The sequence below is a fragment of the Microcebus murinus genome, chromosome 3, assembly GCF_040939455.1.
Source record: "Microcebus murinus isolate Inina chromosome 3, M.murinus_Inina_mat1.0, whole genome shotgun sequence".
Taxonomy (NCBI): Eukaryota; Metazoa; Chordata; class Mammalia; order Primates; family Cheirogaleidae; genus Microcebus; species Microcebus murinus.
The window spans coordinates 21,671,038-21,686,019 of NC_134106.1; the positions used below are offsets into that span (position 1 = coordinate 21,671,038).

At 56.8% G+C, this 14,982-nt stretch overlaps 2 protein-coding genes and 1 long non-coding RNA gene across 6 annotated transcripts in view; 1 reads left to right on the forward strand and 2 right to left on the reverse strand.

The window, feature by feature from the left end:
* Positions 1-14,982, reverse strand: part of LOC105884385 (uncharacterized) — a 174,527-nt gene that overhangs the window by 123,611 nt on the left and 35,934 nt on the right. The gene's annotated exons all lie outside the window — the stretch shown is intronic.
* The window catches only part of OST4 (oligosaccharyltransferase complex subunit 4, non-catalytic), a 51,441-nt gene that overhangs the window by 530 nt on the left and 35,929 nt on the right, over positions 1-14,982 (reverse strand). Inside the window, exons 2-3 of one of the 2 annotated variants that reach the window (XM_076000620.1) lie at positions 627-680; positions 363-500 (exon numbers count right to left, since the gene is read on the reverse strand). In XM_076000620.1, coding sequence (XP_075856735.1) covers positions 386-499 — 114 coding nt within the window. In that variant the 5' untranslated portion in view covers position 500; positions 627-680 and the 3' untranslated portion in view covers positions 363-385. Of the gene's footprint in view, positions 1-362; positions 501-626; positions 712-14,982 lie in introns of those variants that run through there. The other variant, XM_012788219.2, reaches the window with a different exon arrangement.
* On the forward strand, positions 6,878-14,696 carry EMILIN1 (elastin microfibril interfacer 1). Its single transcript, XM_012788207.3, has 8 exons — positions 6,878-7,501; positions 8,455-8,580; positions 9,030-9,250; positions 10,344-12,278; positions 12,667-12,783; positions 13,245-13,262; positions 13,423-13,560; positions 13,966-14,696. Exons 1-8 carry the CDS (start codon positions 7,329-7,331, stop codon positions 14,301-14,303), a joined length of 3,066 nt encoding a protein of 1,021 aa, XP_012643661.1. The 5' UTR covers positions 6,878-7,328; the 3' UTR covers positions 14,304-14,696.

The following is a 14,982-nucleotide window of genomic DNA, read 5'->3' on the forward strand; positions in this document are numbered from 1 at the left end:
GCTATTTGAGTGAAGAGCCCAAATCCTCAATTTGGAGAGTATCCTCAGTACTTTTGTTCCTACTGGTGTCAGTGCCTCCTTGTAACCCTATCCCCAACTTGGGCATCTACCTACTGGGGACCACAAGAAAATAGGTACTGAGGAGGACAGGAAACCCGCTCTCATTCTAGCAGGGAGCAATTTAGGGAAAGGGGGCGAGGCACTGCAAGGCACTCCCTATGTGGATAATGGGCCCAGTTCTTCTGGATTATATCATGCTTGGCCCAACACTTTCTGATTTGAAGTTTCGAACCCTGTAGGCCCTGGCGTGGCCTCACCACTCGGCTCTCTGGGGGCTGGGCGCTACAGCCCCGGACCATTACCTGGGGCGGAGAAAGCGCCACTTTCATTCCTGCTTCTTGGGATTGTTGACGGCCACATAGTGATAGAGAACGACAAGCAAGAAGAGCGACACGCCCAGCATGTTAGCGAAGATGGCGAGCTGCACGTCCGTGATCATCCTGCGGAGAAGAGGAGGGACTGAGCCTTGGACCGGCGCACTCCCCGCTCTCGCAAGGACCCGTCCTCGCCCCCACGGGCCAGCCACAGCGGCGCTGGCCAGGGAACGACGCCTGCGTGCCTCTCACCTGATCAGCTCCGCTCGGCTCCAACTCCGTCTGCGGACAAGCTCGAGGTAGGAGACCCGGACCGGAACTTCGTAACGCCAGCTCACTCCCAAACCAGCCACTTCCGGGCAGGCGGTGCAGGCGAACGGCCTCTCTAGCCCGCCGTCTCGCCTGCTCCGCGCGTCACGCCGGCCCTCGCCGGAGGCTGGGTCTGGGGCGGGGTCTCTCCGGGGTGGAGGGGCCTGCGGTGGGAGGGCCAGACTCAGGGATGGGGCGGGGCTCGGCACAGCACAGCTGGCCGCAGCTGGCGCGGCCCCGGACCGGGTTAGCGACGCTGCGGTGGCCGCTTCCCCCGAGCCCAGGAGTGGGCTAGGGCGAGGGTGCGGCGGCGGGGCCGGGCTGGATACTCGGCTTCAACTCCTCCTTCCTGCCCCGGCCCCCCGAACTGCTGCCCACCCTTCGCTTCCCGGCCCGGCCCAGCCAGGTGCTTCCTTTGGGTCCTGCCCTCAGTGTTCCGCCCTGGCTCGGGCAGCGGGGTCGGGGGTGGGAAGTGGGAGGCGGTGTAGAATGGGGACAGGCCTGGGGCTGTCGAGTGCTCCTCTCTCCGGCGCCAGCCTTTCTGACCCACATCCAACCAAGTAGAACGATCCTGCCTGTGGTCTGACTAGTGCCTGTCTGACTCGGGCTCTCTCCCTCCACCCCCCCCTCTCCCGAGGTGGGCGTCGGAAATAGGGTGGACCCTCCCGAATCAAAACTCAAACCGTAGGACTTCGGCCAAGTGGGAAATCACCCCCCCCCCCCGGATGTGAGGGAGGGGGAAGAAGGGAATGGTGAAAGGGAAGGAGAGATGGGCCAAGCAAGAGGGGTCGTGGGTTCGGGGCAAACTGCGTTGCCGAGGAGAAAAAAGATAGGTGGCGGCAGGTACAGGACCAAGGGTCTCTGGCGAGGAAGGAGGCACCCTGGAACTGTACAACCATATGCCCAGCCAGAACCTCCCCACCCCCCCCCCCACCCCCAGCTCCTTGCTTTCTCTCTGCTTCACCATAAAAGGGAACGGCACAGAGCCAGGCTGGGGCCGGGGGCTGGGCTGTTATTCTGTAGCTGTCAGGGGTAATGGAAGCCAGTTGCTTTGCGGTGGGGGGGGGGGGGGGGCCGGGGCTCAGGGGAGGCCTCTGCTTCTCTGAGCCAAAGAAAACTCTACAGAAGCTGCCATGGGGCTGGGACAGGGGACCAACTTGCTGTCTATGTGCTCTGAGCTGGTGATGCACTAGCCCAAAGTGGGCTTCCCTGGCCTGGCCTGGACCATTAGCAGTTTGTCCTCACGCTCAAACCCAGTGGCTCCTAAGCACATTCTCTGCCTTTAGTAATCTATAGTTCTCCTGCCCTCCCCCATCTAACTCCCAGCCCCCACCCAATCTTTCCCAAACGTTTCTTATCTATTTATTTATTTGGGGATTTTTGTTTGTTTTTTGGGAGGCGGGGGTTTGTTGTTGTTTTGTTTTTTGAGACAGGGTCTTGCTCTGTAGCCCTGGCTTGAGTGCCTCAGCATCAGCCTAGCTCACAGAAACCTCAAACTCCTGGGCTCAAGCAATCCTCCTGCCTGAGCCTCCCAAGTAGCTGGAAATACAGGCTCGAGCCACCACATGCGGCTAATTTTTTTCTATTTTTAGTAGAGACAGGGTCTCACTCTTGCTCAGGCTGGTCTTGAACTCCTGAGCAATCTTCCCCTTGGCCTCCCAGAGTGCAGGGCCTCCCAGAGTGAGCCACTGCACCCAGCCAAGTTTCATATTTAGAATCCCAAATGCACATCACCTCCACATAACATTGGTGAAACCCCAGACAGGTACTCCCTATGCATGCCTCAGTGAGCAGTTTGCTCCCAGCTCTGTTCTGGGAGAGTGAAGGTCTAAATTTTAAGGATTACATATCAATATGCTTCATGTCTCCTGGAAATTTGAAGCAGATCCAAGCCCAACCAGACACTTAGGTCTACTGTTGAATCAGAACTAGACCTCCCTTTTTAAAATAAGCTCTACCCCTAGGCTAACCCCAGAAGTTAAACATTCTAGACTGCAAATGAATATGAGAGAAGGCTTTAGTAGAAGTGTTTCAGATTTCCAAGGCTGTCCTAAAACCAACTGACCCAGGTGCATAGTATCCTAGACTGTCAGAGCTGAAGGGAGCCTTCAAAATCATTTTATAACGAAGGAAACTGAGGCCCAGAAGGTAATTGATTGGACTAAGTTTCCACAACTAGTTAAAGACAGTTTCACCCAGGGGTCCTCAAACTTTTTAAACAGGGGGCCAGTTCACTGTCCCTCAGACCATTGGAGGGTTGGACTATAGTTTAAAAAAAAACATGAACAAATTCTTATGCACACTGCACACTCGGGCAGCGGGGTCGGGGTGGGAAGTGGGAGGCGGTGTAGAATGGGGACAGGCCTGGGGCTGTCGAGTGCCCTTATTTTGAAGTAAAAAACAAACAGGCAAAAACACCCGCATGTGGCCCGCAGGCCATAAGCACCTATTCCTCTTACCTCCATTCCACATTCCATGTCAGACTGTTGATTCAATAGGCTGTCCTAGGATCACTGACAAGAGGAAAAGGATTTATTTTAGAACCACCCAGAAATGTCCTTCACCTCCCAGAACTTCCTGTGCCTAGGTCAGCGAGTCTTTATCAGCCTTGAATGGGTCATTTGGCCTACTGCCTAGAAGAAACGAAATAAAAAATGGTCTCCAGGGCTGAACTAGACTCAACTAAGAACTGATAAATCTTGAAAAAAGCTTAGACAGAGTAATGTGTGGGAAGTGAGATGGGCGAAGCCTTGCCCTAGGGGGACTTGTGGAGATGATGGGGGTGGCATTTGTAGAGTTGAATCTCTGATTAGTGTGACATTTTCAAGGAAAGGACATGAGGCTAGGATTAGGCTCAGGAGTGAGAAAGCAACAAGACCTGGGAATGGAGGGACTGAGTCCAGGGAGGTTGCCCTCTAAAGTATCATAGCTGGAGGAAGGGTTGGAAGGAAAAGGAAAGTGTATGCATTTGGGGAAGGGTGGACTTTTGCTCAAGACTCCCCGCAAGCTTCCCAGATTCCCATCTGGGTTGACATGACCCAAAGTCCAATTCACATTATTCCACCTTTTTCTCTCCCAATATTCAGTCCTCTGACAGAGAGGTTACACATAAAATGCTTCTTATTGCCCCCTGGATGTCCTGGCCCTGGAAACATGAGCTCATTGCTCCATCAGTAATGGTTGAATGAATGAGTTAGTTGCTAGTATGCCCAAGATTTCCCACTGGCACTCAATCCTTGGAAAACCCCCACCTTGGAGAGGTTGTAAAATAAATCCTGTCCTGGTGTCCCATGAACTTAGCCTTTTTTGGTGTCAGGAACTCTTGCCAATTGCTTTGGATATTTGTGGCTGCTTGCCAATACCAACACTACCACTACCACTGCCACATCACTGCCACCACTGCATTCTACTTAACCTTCATCCCCATTACAGCCTGCTTGCCCACTTTCAAGCCAGTGGTGGGAATTTTCCTCCCCAATGATCCCAGAGCCACTGATTGCTTTGTGACCTCACAAACATTCATGTCAGCTCCTAGGTTTGGGCTCCTAATGACAAGACTAAATGAAATGTGACCTACTGCAAGTGTATTTCAAAGCCAACATTTTTTAGTTGACACACTTGAATTGCACAACAGATTTTTAAACTTCAGGGGGCAGGAGAGGGAATGGGTGACGATTGGGCAGTGATAAGATGGCTGGGATGACTTTTCAGGTTGCCAGAGGCCCCCTGAAGAGAGAGGAGAGGGGAAAGGGAAGAGAAAGCAAGCCCGTAGCAGCAGCTGAGGCAATCTGGAGGGAAGTGGGTTGGCTTTCTGCCAGGGCTAGACTAGGGCCCAGAACTGATGCAGAGACCAGGGACAAAGCTGCAACCTTCCACTGACAACTTCTTCAAAAGCAGGATCTCCTGTGAACATTTCCCTAAAGTGTCCCTGTGTGCTGAGCCCCAAGCTTCTAAGGGGCAGCCACAAATTTCGTTTCTGTTGATTCCAGCATTTACTTTCACTACCCTTTCTTTTCACCCACATTTCTCCCAACCATCCAGGTCACATTCTGGGCCATAGGACATCAGAGACAGATCACTCAGAGTCACATTGAAGATTTGGTGGCATCCATTCTCACGCTTTCCAATTATTGCCCTGCAAATAGTTCCCAGAATCAAGGTCCACATTTCTAACCATCTCCTGGACATTTATGTCCACTGGTGTGTTACTCTTATCTTAAATTCAGTATATCCAAACTAAGGTCACCTTTCTTTCTGAAACCTGTTCTCTTCTCGACTTCCCCATCCTGGCTCAAACCCTGGAATTTTCTCTGGTTTCTCTTTTCATCTTGTCCCTCATGACCCAGGCAATAGCGAAGCAGTCACAACTTTCCCTTCCTTTCTATGGTCACTGTTACCACCAGAGCCCAAGTTTGCATCACTTTGCAATGCAGAATTTGGAAGGGACTTGAACTACACACAGATTCCTGGTGGTGTCATAGGATTCACTAACTAGTTATAACATTAGTTAGTGGTGGAACCAGGACTAGACTCATGTGCTCCTACACCCTATTCATTGCTCTCATTAAGAATATCTTCTTTTTGTGTATGTATATATTCTTTTCCTCAAAAGCTTGTAATGCAACCTCCTAACCAGTCATTTGGGCCTCTCCCTCATTTGTCCACAATCTACCTCTCTGACTTTCTGTCCCACTTCTTCCTGACAGAAAAAAGAGAGAACTTTTATTGAGTATTTACCATTTGCCAGGCACTATTCTGGAGTGCTTTGCATGTGTTAATTTACTTAATCCTCACAAACCTAGGATTGAGAATACTATTATTTGCATGTTACAGATGAGGAAACCGAGGCAGACCACTTTTCCTGATCCTAAAGTCTCTCCCTTCCCTTCTCCCTTCCCCTTGTATTTGTTCTTCACTTGGCTCCCCTCCAACATGGTTTAGGTTCTATCTATCTTTTCCTTCAGCTCTCCTCTGACCACCTGCAGCAGTCAACTGTCTTTTCCCTCCTCTTAGCCAGAACGTGCATCATCCCCCTGTCCTTTCCCCTTGGCACTTGGTCTGTTGTGCCTGTGGCAATTCTCTGTTTGGGGCTTGTGTACCATTCCCCACAGCCTCAGCTGCTCCTTAGTGGACAGTGCCTTTACTACCTGGACACCTCTACGGTGCCTGGCACATAGCAACTCCCTGTCTCCTCCGCTTCTCTCTCCCAAGCATCTCACCACGTGGGAGACTGTAGTGCAGAACACAGTGCTGAGGGCCAGATGGCGAAGGGGGCCACGCTGACAGATCCAGACAGCTCACGAGAAGCTTTCAGGTCAGTCTGATGGTTCTTTGCTCTGCTACAGAGGCCACCAGACTTGCCTCGGTTAAGGAGTGACTTCCTTTGGTGCTGTACACATAGGTCCCAATTTACCCCCATACACCCTGCCCAATTATTGCCTGACCTTCACCAAGACCACCCTGGGACTCATATTTATTTGGCCCTTTAAGAAACATTCTTTCTCTTCTTGCCCATGTCCCCTTCATTGCTTGACAGAAGACTGCTCCCCATTTCCAGATCCCTTTCTTTATCTTCTTCTTCTCTGGATTTCCTGCCTGCCTCAATGGAGTCCTTGTCCTTTTCTTCCCTGGCACAGGAGCCTGCTCTCCTCTCCTTCTTTCTCCCAAGTCACAACCTGGGTGTGAGTGCAGTCTTACCATTGACCTTGCTGTGTTACCTTGGACAAATTACTTTCCCAGAGTGGGAAATAACTCAGTTTCCACATCTCTCAAAGGAGGCAGCTGGGCTAGATGGTGAGTAATGTGCTGCTGAGCCCAAGTTCACTCTCCCTTGCACCCTCCTCCCCTCCTGCTCTCCCCTGTGGGCTCCCTCGGGTCCTCTCTCCCAGGGGAGGCCTGCCCCAGCCCCAGGAGAGCTGTGGCTCTGGCTCCTGTTCCCTGTCTAAGGGACCAGCCCTGGGCCTCCTCCCCAGCTTTGGCCCAGGCTCCATGTGGCCCGTCTGAGAGAGAGGCTGGCCCCAAGCCCGGCGGCAACTGCACATTTCTCTGTTTTTCCTTTTTTTTTCCCTCTCTTTCCCGGAGTTAACAAGAAGCAGATGTGGCGCACGATGGTTGGAGAGGTAGGGGGAGGAAGGAGGAGGCTGGACCGCCAGCCAGACAGGGGGGAAGGGAGGGGAGTGAGAGAGGGAGGGAGGAGGCCTGGGCCCGCCCCACAGCCTCTCTTGCGCCTCTGAACAGCCACAGGGGCAAAGCCCTGTCACCCCCAGGATCCGGTCATCAGGAAAAAAGGACTGAGAGGCCAGAAGAGGCCAGCAGGGGCGAGGGGGTGGACGCTCAGGAAGCAGCATCTGAGTGGGGCAGGGACCAGGCGCAGGAGGCCAGGGGCACAGAGAACAAACTCCCCTCAGAAGTGGAGAAGAGGAGAGCGGAAGGAACCGAGGGAGGGACAGACGGGAGCCTGAGGAGGAAAGAGGAGGGGGAGAGGGGTCAGGCCAGGCAGCCAAGGAAGAGGCGTGTGGCTGGGGGCTGCCGTCAGGAAGCCAGGGACACGACTGGACGAGGACTGGACAGCTCGTGCTGTCCCGCGGAGCAGCAGCATCCCCCGGGCAGGGATGTGTCTCTGAGGGCTACTGCAAGTGCCTCACCATGGCCCCCAGCACCCTCTGGAGCTGCTACCTATGCTGCCTGCTGGCCGCAGCCGTGGGAGCAGCTAGCTACCCTCCTCGGGGCTACAGCCTCTACACTGGGGGCAGTGGTGGGGCCCTCAGCCCTGGGGGCCCCCAGGCCCAAAGCGTCCCCCGGCCTGCCAGTCGCCACAGGTAAGAGTCTGGGTCCCCGCCAGAGGTTCGGGTGGAGAGAAGGGCGCTGGGAAGGTGGGTATGCTGGCCACTGCCTTGGCTACCCTTCCCTGGCTGTGTCCCCTACTGCAGGGAAGACGGGGAGAGGAAGCCCAGCCATCAGGTGGCTCCTCATGTGCCCCCCTTCCTGTGGGGCCTTTTCCAGGGTGCCCTGTACAGATATATAGCCTAGGTAACCTAAAGGGATCAGCTCCTACATCCTCCCCACAGGGCCCTGCTTTCAGATGTCCCGGGAAAGTGCCCTGAGGGTCATGGGCCAGGCCTTCCTGCCAGCTCCATAGCAGCCCTAGATGCTAGGCAGACCTTTTGTCCCTTTCTGGGGCTTCCTTGGCCCCATCCAGTAATCTGCAACTCTGACACCACTCCTGCTCTGCTCCTGCCGCCCCTCTAGCCGGACACAGATCAGGCATGAATGGGGCCAAGAGCATAGAACTGAAAGCCCCAAGGGGGTCGGGGCTCATCAATGGCTTATTCTCTACTTAACCCTCAGCTGGACCTCAGCCTGCCCTGTTCTCTCCCCTGAGGGGTGGGTGGAAGCCAACATCCAGGGGACTACCCACGGGGACCTGCTGGCTGGCTTGCACATGGCAGGCCAAGCTGAGGGTTGAGACAGGGCCAGAAAGGGACTCAAAGGGTTGTGTGAATTCAGAGGCTCCCTAGGACCCCATAGCTGTGACGACTGACTTCTCTGTGGCTGTGGCTTTCCATTATGCACCTCTGCCCATCTTGAAAAGTCTTTATCTGTTCCTGCTACACAGGAAAGCGTGGGGGGTGGCTCTGCCAAAGCCTTCTCACTAATCCCTAAGGGCCCTTCATATTTTAACCCTTCCTCAGCCCCTCTGGTAGCCTGTGGTTCCCACTTTGGGACACGTATCTCTGGTCGTCCTTGGGTCCAGATGGGGTTGTACCTACAGGAACTGGTGTGCCTACGTGGTGACCCGGACAGTGAGCTGTGTCCTTGAGGATGGAGTGGAGACCTTCATCAAGCCGGACTACCAGCCCTGTGGCTGGGGCCAGCCCCAGTGTCCACGAAGCATCATGTGAGTCCCCAGGGCCAGGGGATGGGCACTTGGTGGAAGCTGGGCCAGGGCCAAAGGAAGGTGGGTGGCTGACTCGGGGAATCTTTACACAGCAGGTAGCAGGGACAGGGCAGGGGCTGCGGTCAGAGCCATTTTGAGCAGATGCTGAGGCAACAGTTTGGCTGGTGAGATACTGAGGGCAAACTCACCTTACCTGCCAGCCCCCAAATGCTTTCTCTGAGATGGGTCACCTTCTGGGAGAGGCGCTCAGAGTTCCAGCACAGGGCAAGGGGAGGAAGAACAGGGATTTGGCCCTTGGCCAAAAAGCTGACAGCTGTCAACTGAGCAAGGCCACGTGTTGGACAGTAAGGGGGCCCTAGCCTTGCCCACCAGTGGCTGCCCATCTCTGAGGGGCCAGGACCACTGACAGCGCAGGGAGGAATCAAGAAGCCTCCCTCTGCCTCTGCCAGGTACCGCAGCTTCCTCCGCCCTCGATACCGTGTGGCCTACAAGACGGTGACGGACATGGAGTGGAGGTGTTGTCAGGGTTATGGGGGCGACGACTGTGGTGAGGGCCCTGCGCCAGCACTGGGCCCCACACCTTCCACCCCACGCCCCCCACCCCGGCCTGCCCGCCCCAACCTCTCCGGCTCCAGTGCAGGCAGCCACCTCAGCGGGCTTGGGGGAGAAGGTGAGCGCTGTTGCCTGGGGTGGGAAGGGAAGGCAGTTAGCGGGGTGCCAGGGAAGAGAGGGACAGTAGGGAGTTGGAGAGATCCATGAGATTCCCCCTGTGTATGTTTGTGTGTGTGTGTGTGAGAGAGAGAGAGAGACAGAGAGAAGAAGAGACAGAGAGAGAAGGAGAGACAGAGAGAGACCAAAAGACACAGAGACTGAGAGAAACAGAAGGCAGAGAGTGAGAATGTGCTCACAGATGCCCACGTGTGGCCAAGATCCTGCCCAGCTGGGAGCAGCTGAGGGAGGAAGGGGAATTCATCTGAGAAGCCTGGTCCATGGTCCGAGGTGGGACAGACAGTGGAGACTACAAGTCCTAGCATGCACTGCACCTGACTACAGGTCCCAGGCCCCTTTGTGGCGGTAGAGACTGCAGGTCCCAGAATGCAGCAGTCCCTGTTGCTTTTCCCTTGTGTGTGCTGGGCACACCGGATGTGCTGTGTTTCCCTGCCAGTGAGATAGCCACACTGTAATTATGGAAACAGGAACTTCTGACTGATTCTCTGACCATCCACAGACCCCTGTGTGTCCCTGTGGTGTTGTAGAAAAGTGCTGCCCAGTAATAGCTGCTGTTGAGTTGTCCAGTGTGTCTCCCCACATTCCCATATCACAACTCTTTACAGCCCTATGACAGAAGACACATAGTGTCGTTCTCCTTTGACAGAAGAGGAAACAGTTTCTAAGAAGTCAAGAGGCACTGGACAGGTGGAAAGAACACAGACCTGGTGGTCAGACAGTCTGGGTTTTGAAAATAGGCACTGCCACTTATTTAAACTTATAATCCATGCCCAGTGACCTAAAGTCTGGTCCTCTGTTTCCCACTCTATAAAATGGTAAGATTTAGTGGTATCTGCCCAGGGGAGTTGTAAGGAAAACAGACCCATGGTTCAAATATGGCCTAGAAGCACAAATGAATGGAGTGTCCTGTCTCCTTTTCTTGCCTAACTCACCCAAAGGAGAGGCAGAGCAGGCCTGGAGTGAGCAGGGTCTAGGAGGTAGACCCTAAGTTCTCAGGTCTAGCCCCTCTGCCCTCTGCCTCCCATCCTACTCAGGTCCTGGGGAGTCAGAGAAGGTACAGCAGCTGGAGGAGCAAGTGCAGAGCCTGACAAAGGAGCTGCAAGGCCTTCGGGGGGTCCTGCAGGGACTGAGTGGGCGCCTGGCAGAAGATGTGCAGAGGGCTGTGGAGACAGCCTTCAATGGGAGGCAGCAGCCAGCAGATGCAGCTGCCCGCCCTGGAGTACACGAAACCCTCAACGAGATCCAGCACCAGCTGCAGCTGCTGGACAATCGAGTCTCCACCCATGACCAGGAGCTGGGCCACCTCAACAACCATCACAGTGGTGGTGGTGGTGGTGGTGGCAGTGGCGGCGGAGGTGGCAGCAGGACCCCAGCCCCTCCTGGCCACAGCGAGGAGCTTCTGCGGCAGCTGGAGCGGCGGCTGCAGGAGTCCTGCTCTGTGTGCCTGGCAGGGCTGGATGGTTTCCGCCGGCAGCAGCAGGAGGACAGGGAACGGCTTCGAGCGCTGGAGAAGCTACTGGCCTCTGTGGAGGAGCGGCAGCGGCAGCTCGCTGGGTCGGCTATGGGCCGCAGGCCTCCTCAGGAATGCTGCCCTCCAGAGCTGGGCCGGCGACTGGCAGAGCTGGAGCGCAGGCTGGACGTAGTGGCTGGCTCAGTGACAGTTCTCAGCGGACGGAGAGGCACAGAGCTGGGAGGAGCTGCTGGACAGGGAGGCCACCCCCCAGGCTACACGAGCTTAGCTTCCCGCCTGTCTCGCCTGGAGGACCGCTTCAACTCCACCCTGGGACCCTCAGAGGAGCAGGAGGAAGGCTGGCCTGGGCGTCCTGGCGGGCTGAGCCACTGGCTGCCTGCTGCCCGGGGCCGACTGGAGCACCTGGGGGGGCTGCTGGCCAACGTCAGCAGGGAGCTGGGGGGGCGGCTGGATCTGCTGGAAGAGCAGGTGGCAGGAGCTGTGCAGGCATGTGGGCAGCTCTGCGCTGGGGCCCCCGGGGAGCAGGACTCTCAGGTCAGTGAGATCCTCAGTGCCTTGGAGCGCAGGCTGCTAGACAGTGAGGGGCAGCTGCAGCTGGTAGGCTCAGGCCTGCACAAAGTGGGAGCAGCGGGGGAGGCCCGGCAGGCCATGCTGGAGGGACTGCAAGGGGTTGTGGGCCGGCTCCAGGATCGCGTGGATGCACACGATGAGACAGCTGCAGAGTTCACACTGCGGCTGAATCTCACAGCGGCCCGCCTAGGCCAACTGGAAGGTCTGCTGCAGGCACGGGGGGATGAGGGCTGTGGGGCCTGCGGTGGTGTCCAAGAGGAACTGGGCCGCCTTCGGGATGGTGTGGAGCGCTGCTCCTGCCCCCTGTTACCTCCACGGGGCCCTGGGGCCGGTCCAGGTGTTGGGGGACCAAGCCGTGGGCCCCTGGATGGCTTCAGCGTGTTCGGGGGCAGCTCAGGCTCAGCCCTACAGGCCCTGCAAGGAGAGCTCTCTGAAGTTATTCTCACCTTCAGCTCTCTCAATGACTCATTGCATGAGCTCCAGGCCACCGTGGAGGGCCAGGGTGCTGATCTGGCTGACTTGGGGGTCACCAAGGACCGCATCATTTCTGAGATTAATAGGCTGCAGCAGGAGGCCACAGAGCATGCTACAGAGAGTGAGGAGCGTTTCCGAGGCCTGGAGGAGGGACAGACACAGGCTGGCCAGTGCCCCAGCCTAGAGGGGCGACTGGGCCGTCTCGAGGGAGTCTGCGAGCGGTTGGACACTGTAGCTGGGGGACTGCAGGGCCTGCGCGAGGGCCTTTCCAGACACGTGGCTGGGCTCTGGGCTGGGCTCCGGGAAACCAACAGCACCACCCAGACACACGCAGCCTTGCTGGAGAAGCTGCTGGGGGCACAGGCAGGCCTGGGCAGGCGGCTTGGTGCCCTTAACAGCTCCTTGCTGCTCCTGGAGGACCGTCTGCAGCAGCTCAGCCTGAGAGACCTCACTGGTAAGGGGACAAGAGGAAGCATGGAGGGACCCCTTTCAAGCCCCTTCTTTCCTCCCTCCCCCACAACAGCCTACCCTTGATCTCATCTACTTTCTCCTTCTCTGCACAGCATGAGTTGCAGCCCCAAGCATTATAGTTTGTCTGAAAGAGATGATACAAGGTCTTAGTTTCCTGTCCTCTCTTTGGCTGCTCACATAGGCCTGTGGGTAGAGGTGAATGTTGCACTGCCAGCCAGGTGTCCAGCATGGGCAGCAAGGGTCCCCATTTCCCCCTGAACCTGCAAAGCCCCACTTGGTTTATCCATCTCCCTTCCCACAGAGCCATCACCTTCTGTCTGTTGGGGACTCCTTTTATGGCTCCTCTCAAAAGCTTAATTTTGTCACTGTAGGGCCTGCAGGAGAAGCTGGGCCCCCAGGGCCTCCTGGGGTGCAGGGGCCTCCAGGCCCTGCTGGACCTCCAGGATCTCCAGGCAAGGATGGACAAAAGGGGCCCATTGGGCCACCAGGTATGTGGGCTGAGACTCTTGCTGTGGCCAGGGTTGCCACCACCTCCCATCCACCCCTGGCAGCCCCAGGCTAGACATTTCACTTTGTATTTAACAGAGAAGGGGGAAGGGGTGAGGAATTGGGGTCCTATGTGGCTGATAATGGGAAGACAGAGAAAAGTGATTAGGAGCTGGGACAGTCACTGTGTTTGCCTAACTGGGTATGTTGGCCCCACTGTCATATTAGAGACTAAAGCTTAGCCTAGAAGGGCTGCCTGGGATGTAAGAGGCTGGGGGCTAGGGCTCAGGGCCCAGTAGATGAACAGAATGGACCTCACCTATTCCTCCTTTTCTTGACACCCCCATTCCTGCTTTGAAGTCCATATAACACTCAGCACAGCAAGAGAGATTCAGCAGATGTTTGCTGAGTGACTTAGTGAGAGCTGCCCTACCTCTCACTGTTCCCTTTCCTCTTCCCACAGGTCCCCAGGGTGAACAGGGTAAGTTCCTCTCATTTCACTCTCTTGAGGGAGGAGAACTGAACTAGGGGTTGGAGGATGGAAGTCCTCAGGTAGACTTGGGATTAGAGATACAGGAGGGGAAGGGGGCTGGCAGCTCTGCCCTGAGCATCCACTCTAACATCCACCCTTCCCCACCCAGGGGTGGAGGGGGCACCAGCAGTCTCTGTGCCCCGTGTGGCATTTTCAGCTGCCCTGAGTTTGCCCCGGTCTGAGCCAGGCACAGTCCCCTTCGACAGAGTCCTGCTCAATGATGGAGGCTACTATGATCCGGAGACAGGTAAACCTAGGAGGGGGCTGGGTTGAGCACTTGGGAAAACGCATGAGGCTGTGTAGACAGCCTCTTCAGACAATGTGAATCTTCATTCTCTGATTTGAGGAGACCCTACTCTTTCCTTCATTTATTTACTCTTACCACAGCTTGGGCTGGGAGGTGGGGTGGGGAGGGCAAAGACTCATTGATTCAACAGATCTTTGTTGGGCTTGCTCTAGTCCAGGCACTGTTTTAAGTGCTGGAAATGCAGCAGCGAACAAAACACCAAATTCCCCGCTGCTCACGTGCTAGTGGAACAGAAGCGAAAAGACCCAGCACGACCCTCTCTGTTCCAGAAGTTCTGGGCGGGCTCCCCAGGCCTTCTTGGCCCAAGCCACTGTCTCCCATCTTGATTGCCATCTTTGTCCCTAGGCGTGTTCACAGCTCCACTAGACGGACGCTACTTGCTGAGTGCGGTGCTGACTGGGCACCGGCACGAGAAAGTGGAGGCCGTGCTGTCCCGCTCCAACCAGGGCGTGGCCCGCATAGACTCCGGTGGTTATGAGCCCGAGGGTCTGGAGAATAAGCCGGTGGCTGAGAGCCAGCCCAGCCCGGGCGCCCTGGGCGTCTTCAGCCTCATCCTGCCGCTGCTGGCCGGGGACACGGTCTGCATCGACCTGGTCATGGGGCAGCTGGCGCACTCGGAGGAGCCGCTCACCATCTTCAGCGGAGCCCTGCTCTACGGGGACCTGGAGCTTGAACAAGCGTAGACAGGGCGCCAGTCCTGCCCGCCCGAATTATCTATACTGGCCAAGGAGCCAGCAGGGGCGGGGCTCCCCGGGACCCGCCTGGGACGGGGCGCCGACTGGGACACCCAGCTTGGGCGAGCATCCGCACCCGGACCCGCCGCAGCGCAGGCGCCCGGAGCGCGCCGGCTCGGAGACTCCCGGGTCCGCGTCCAGACTCCGGCCTGACCGCCGTCCCTTCCGGAAACCCTCCAGGACCTGGGTTGCGGGGGAGCCGATCCTCACACCTTTTGCTCCCTCAAACGGCGCTCTGGGCTGACTCCCCGGGCTGCAGGGCTGTCCCCAGCAGGCGCCGGCCCCCGCCGTACTAAACTATTCAGGAATAAAGACACTTGGTTTTTTCTAAAAAAACAAAAAGGTTCTGCTCCAGTACGTGGTCAGGGGTAGGAAGCAGGAGGGCACAGGGCACAGGGCAAGGAGAGACGGCGACCTACGGAGGGGACCCGGGTTCCGCACTGCGCTCGCGGCCAGGCTCGGCTGCGCTCCGGGCGCTCTGCCCGCCCCAGCTCCGGGGCGCGGCCCGCGGCACCTCCTCCGGGCCACGCTCGTTCCGCCGGCGTCCGCCAGGAGGCGCTCGGGGCGCCTCCCGTCACGTGGCGGCCGGCACCACTTAGCGGGCCCAGCTGCTCCGCGGTGGAGGCGG

Coding starts and splice junctions, on each gene's coding strand:
- EMILIN1 (XM_012788207.3), top strand. CDS start 7,329: ATGGCCCCCAGCACCCTCTGGAGCTGCTACCTATGCTGCCTGCTGGCC. Junction 7,502..8,454: donor CGGCCTGCCAGTCGCCACAG/GTAAGAGTCTGG, acceptor TTGTACCTACAG/GAACTGGTGTGCCTACGTGG. Junction 13,561..13,965: donor CTACTATGATCCGGAGACAG/GTAAACCTAGGA, acceptor CTTTGTCCCTAG/GCGTGTTCACAGCTCCACTA.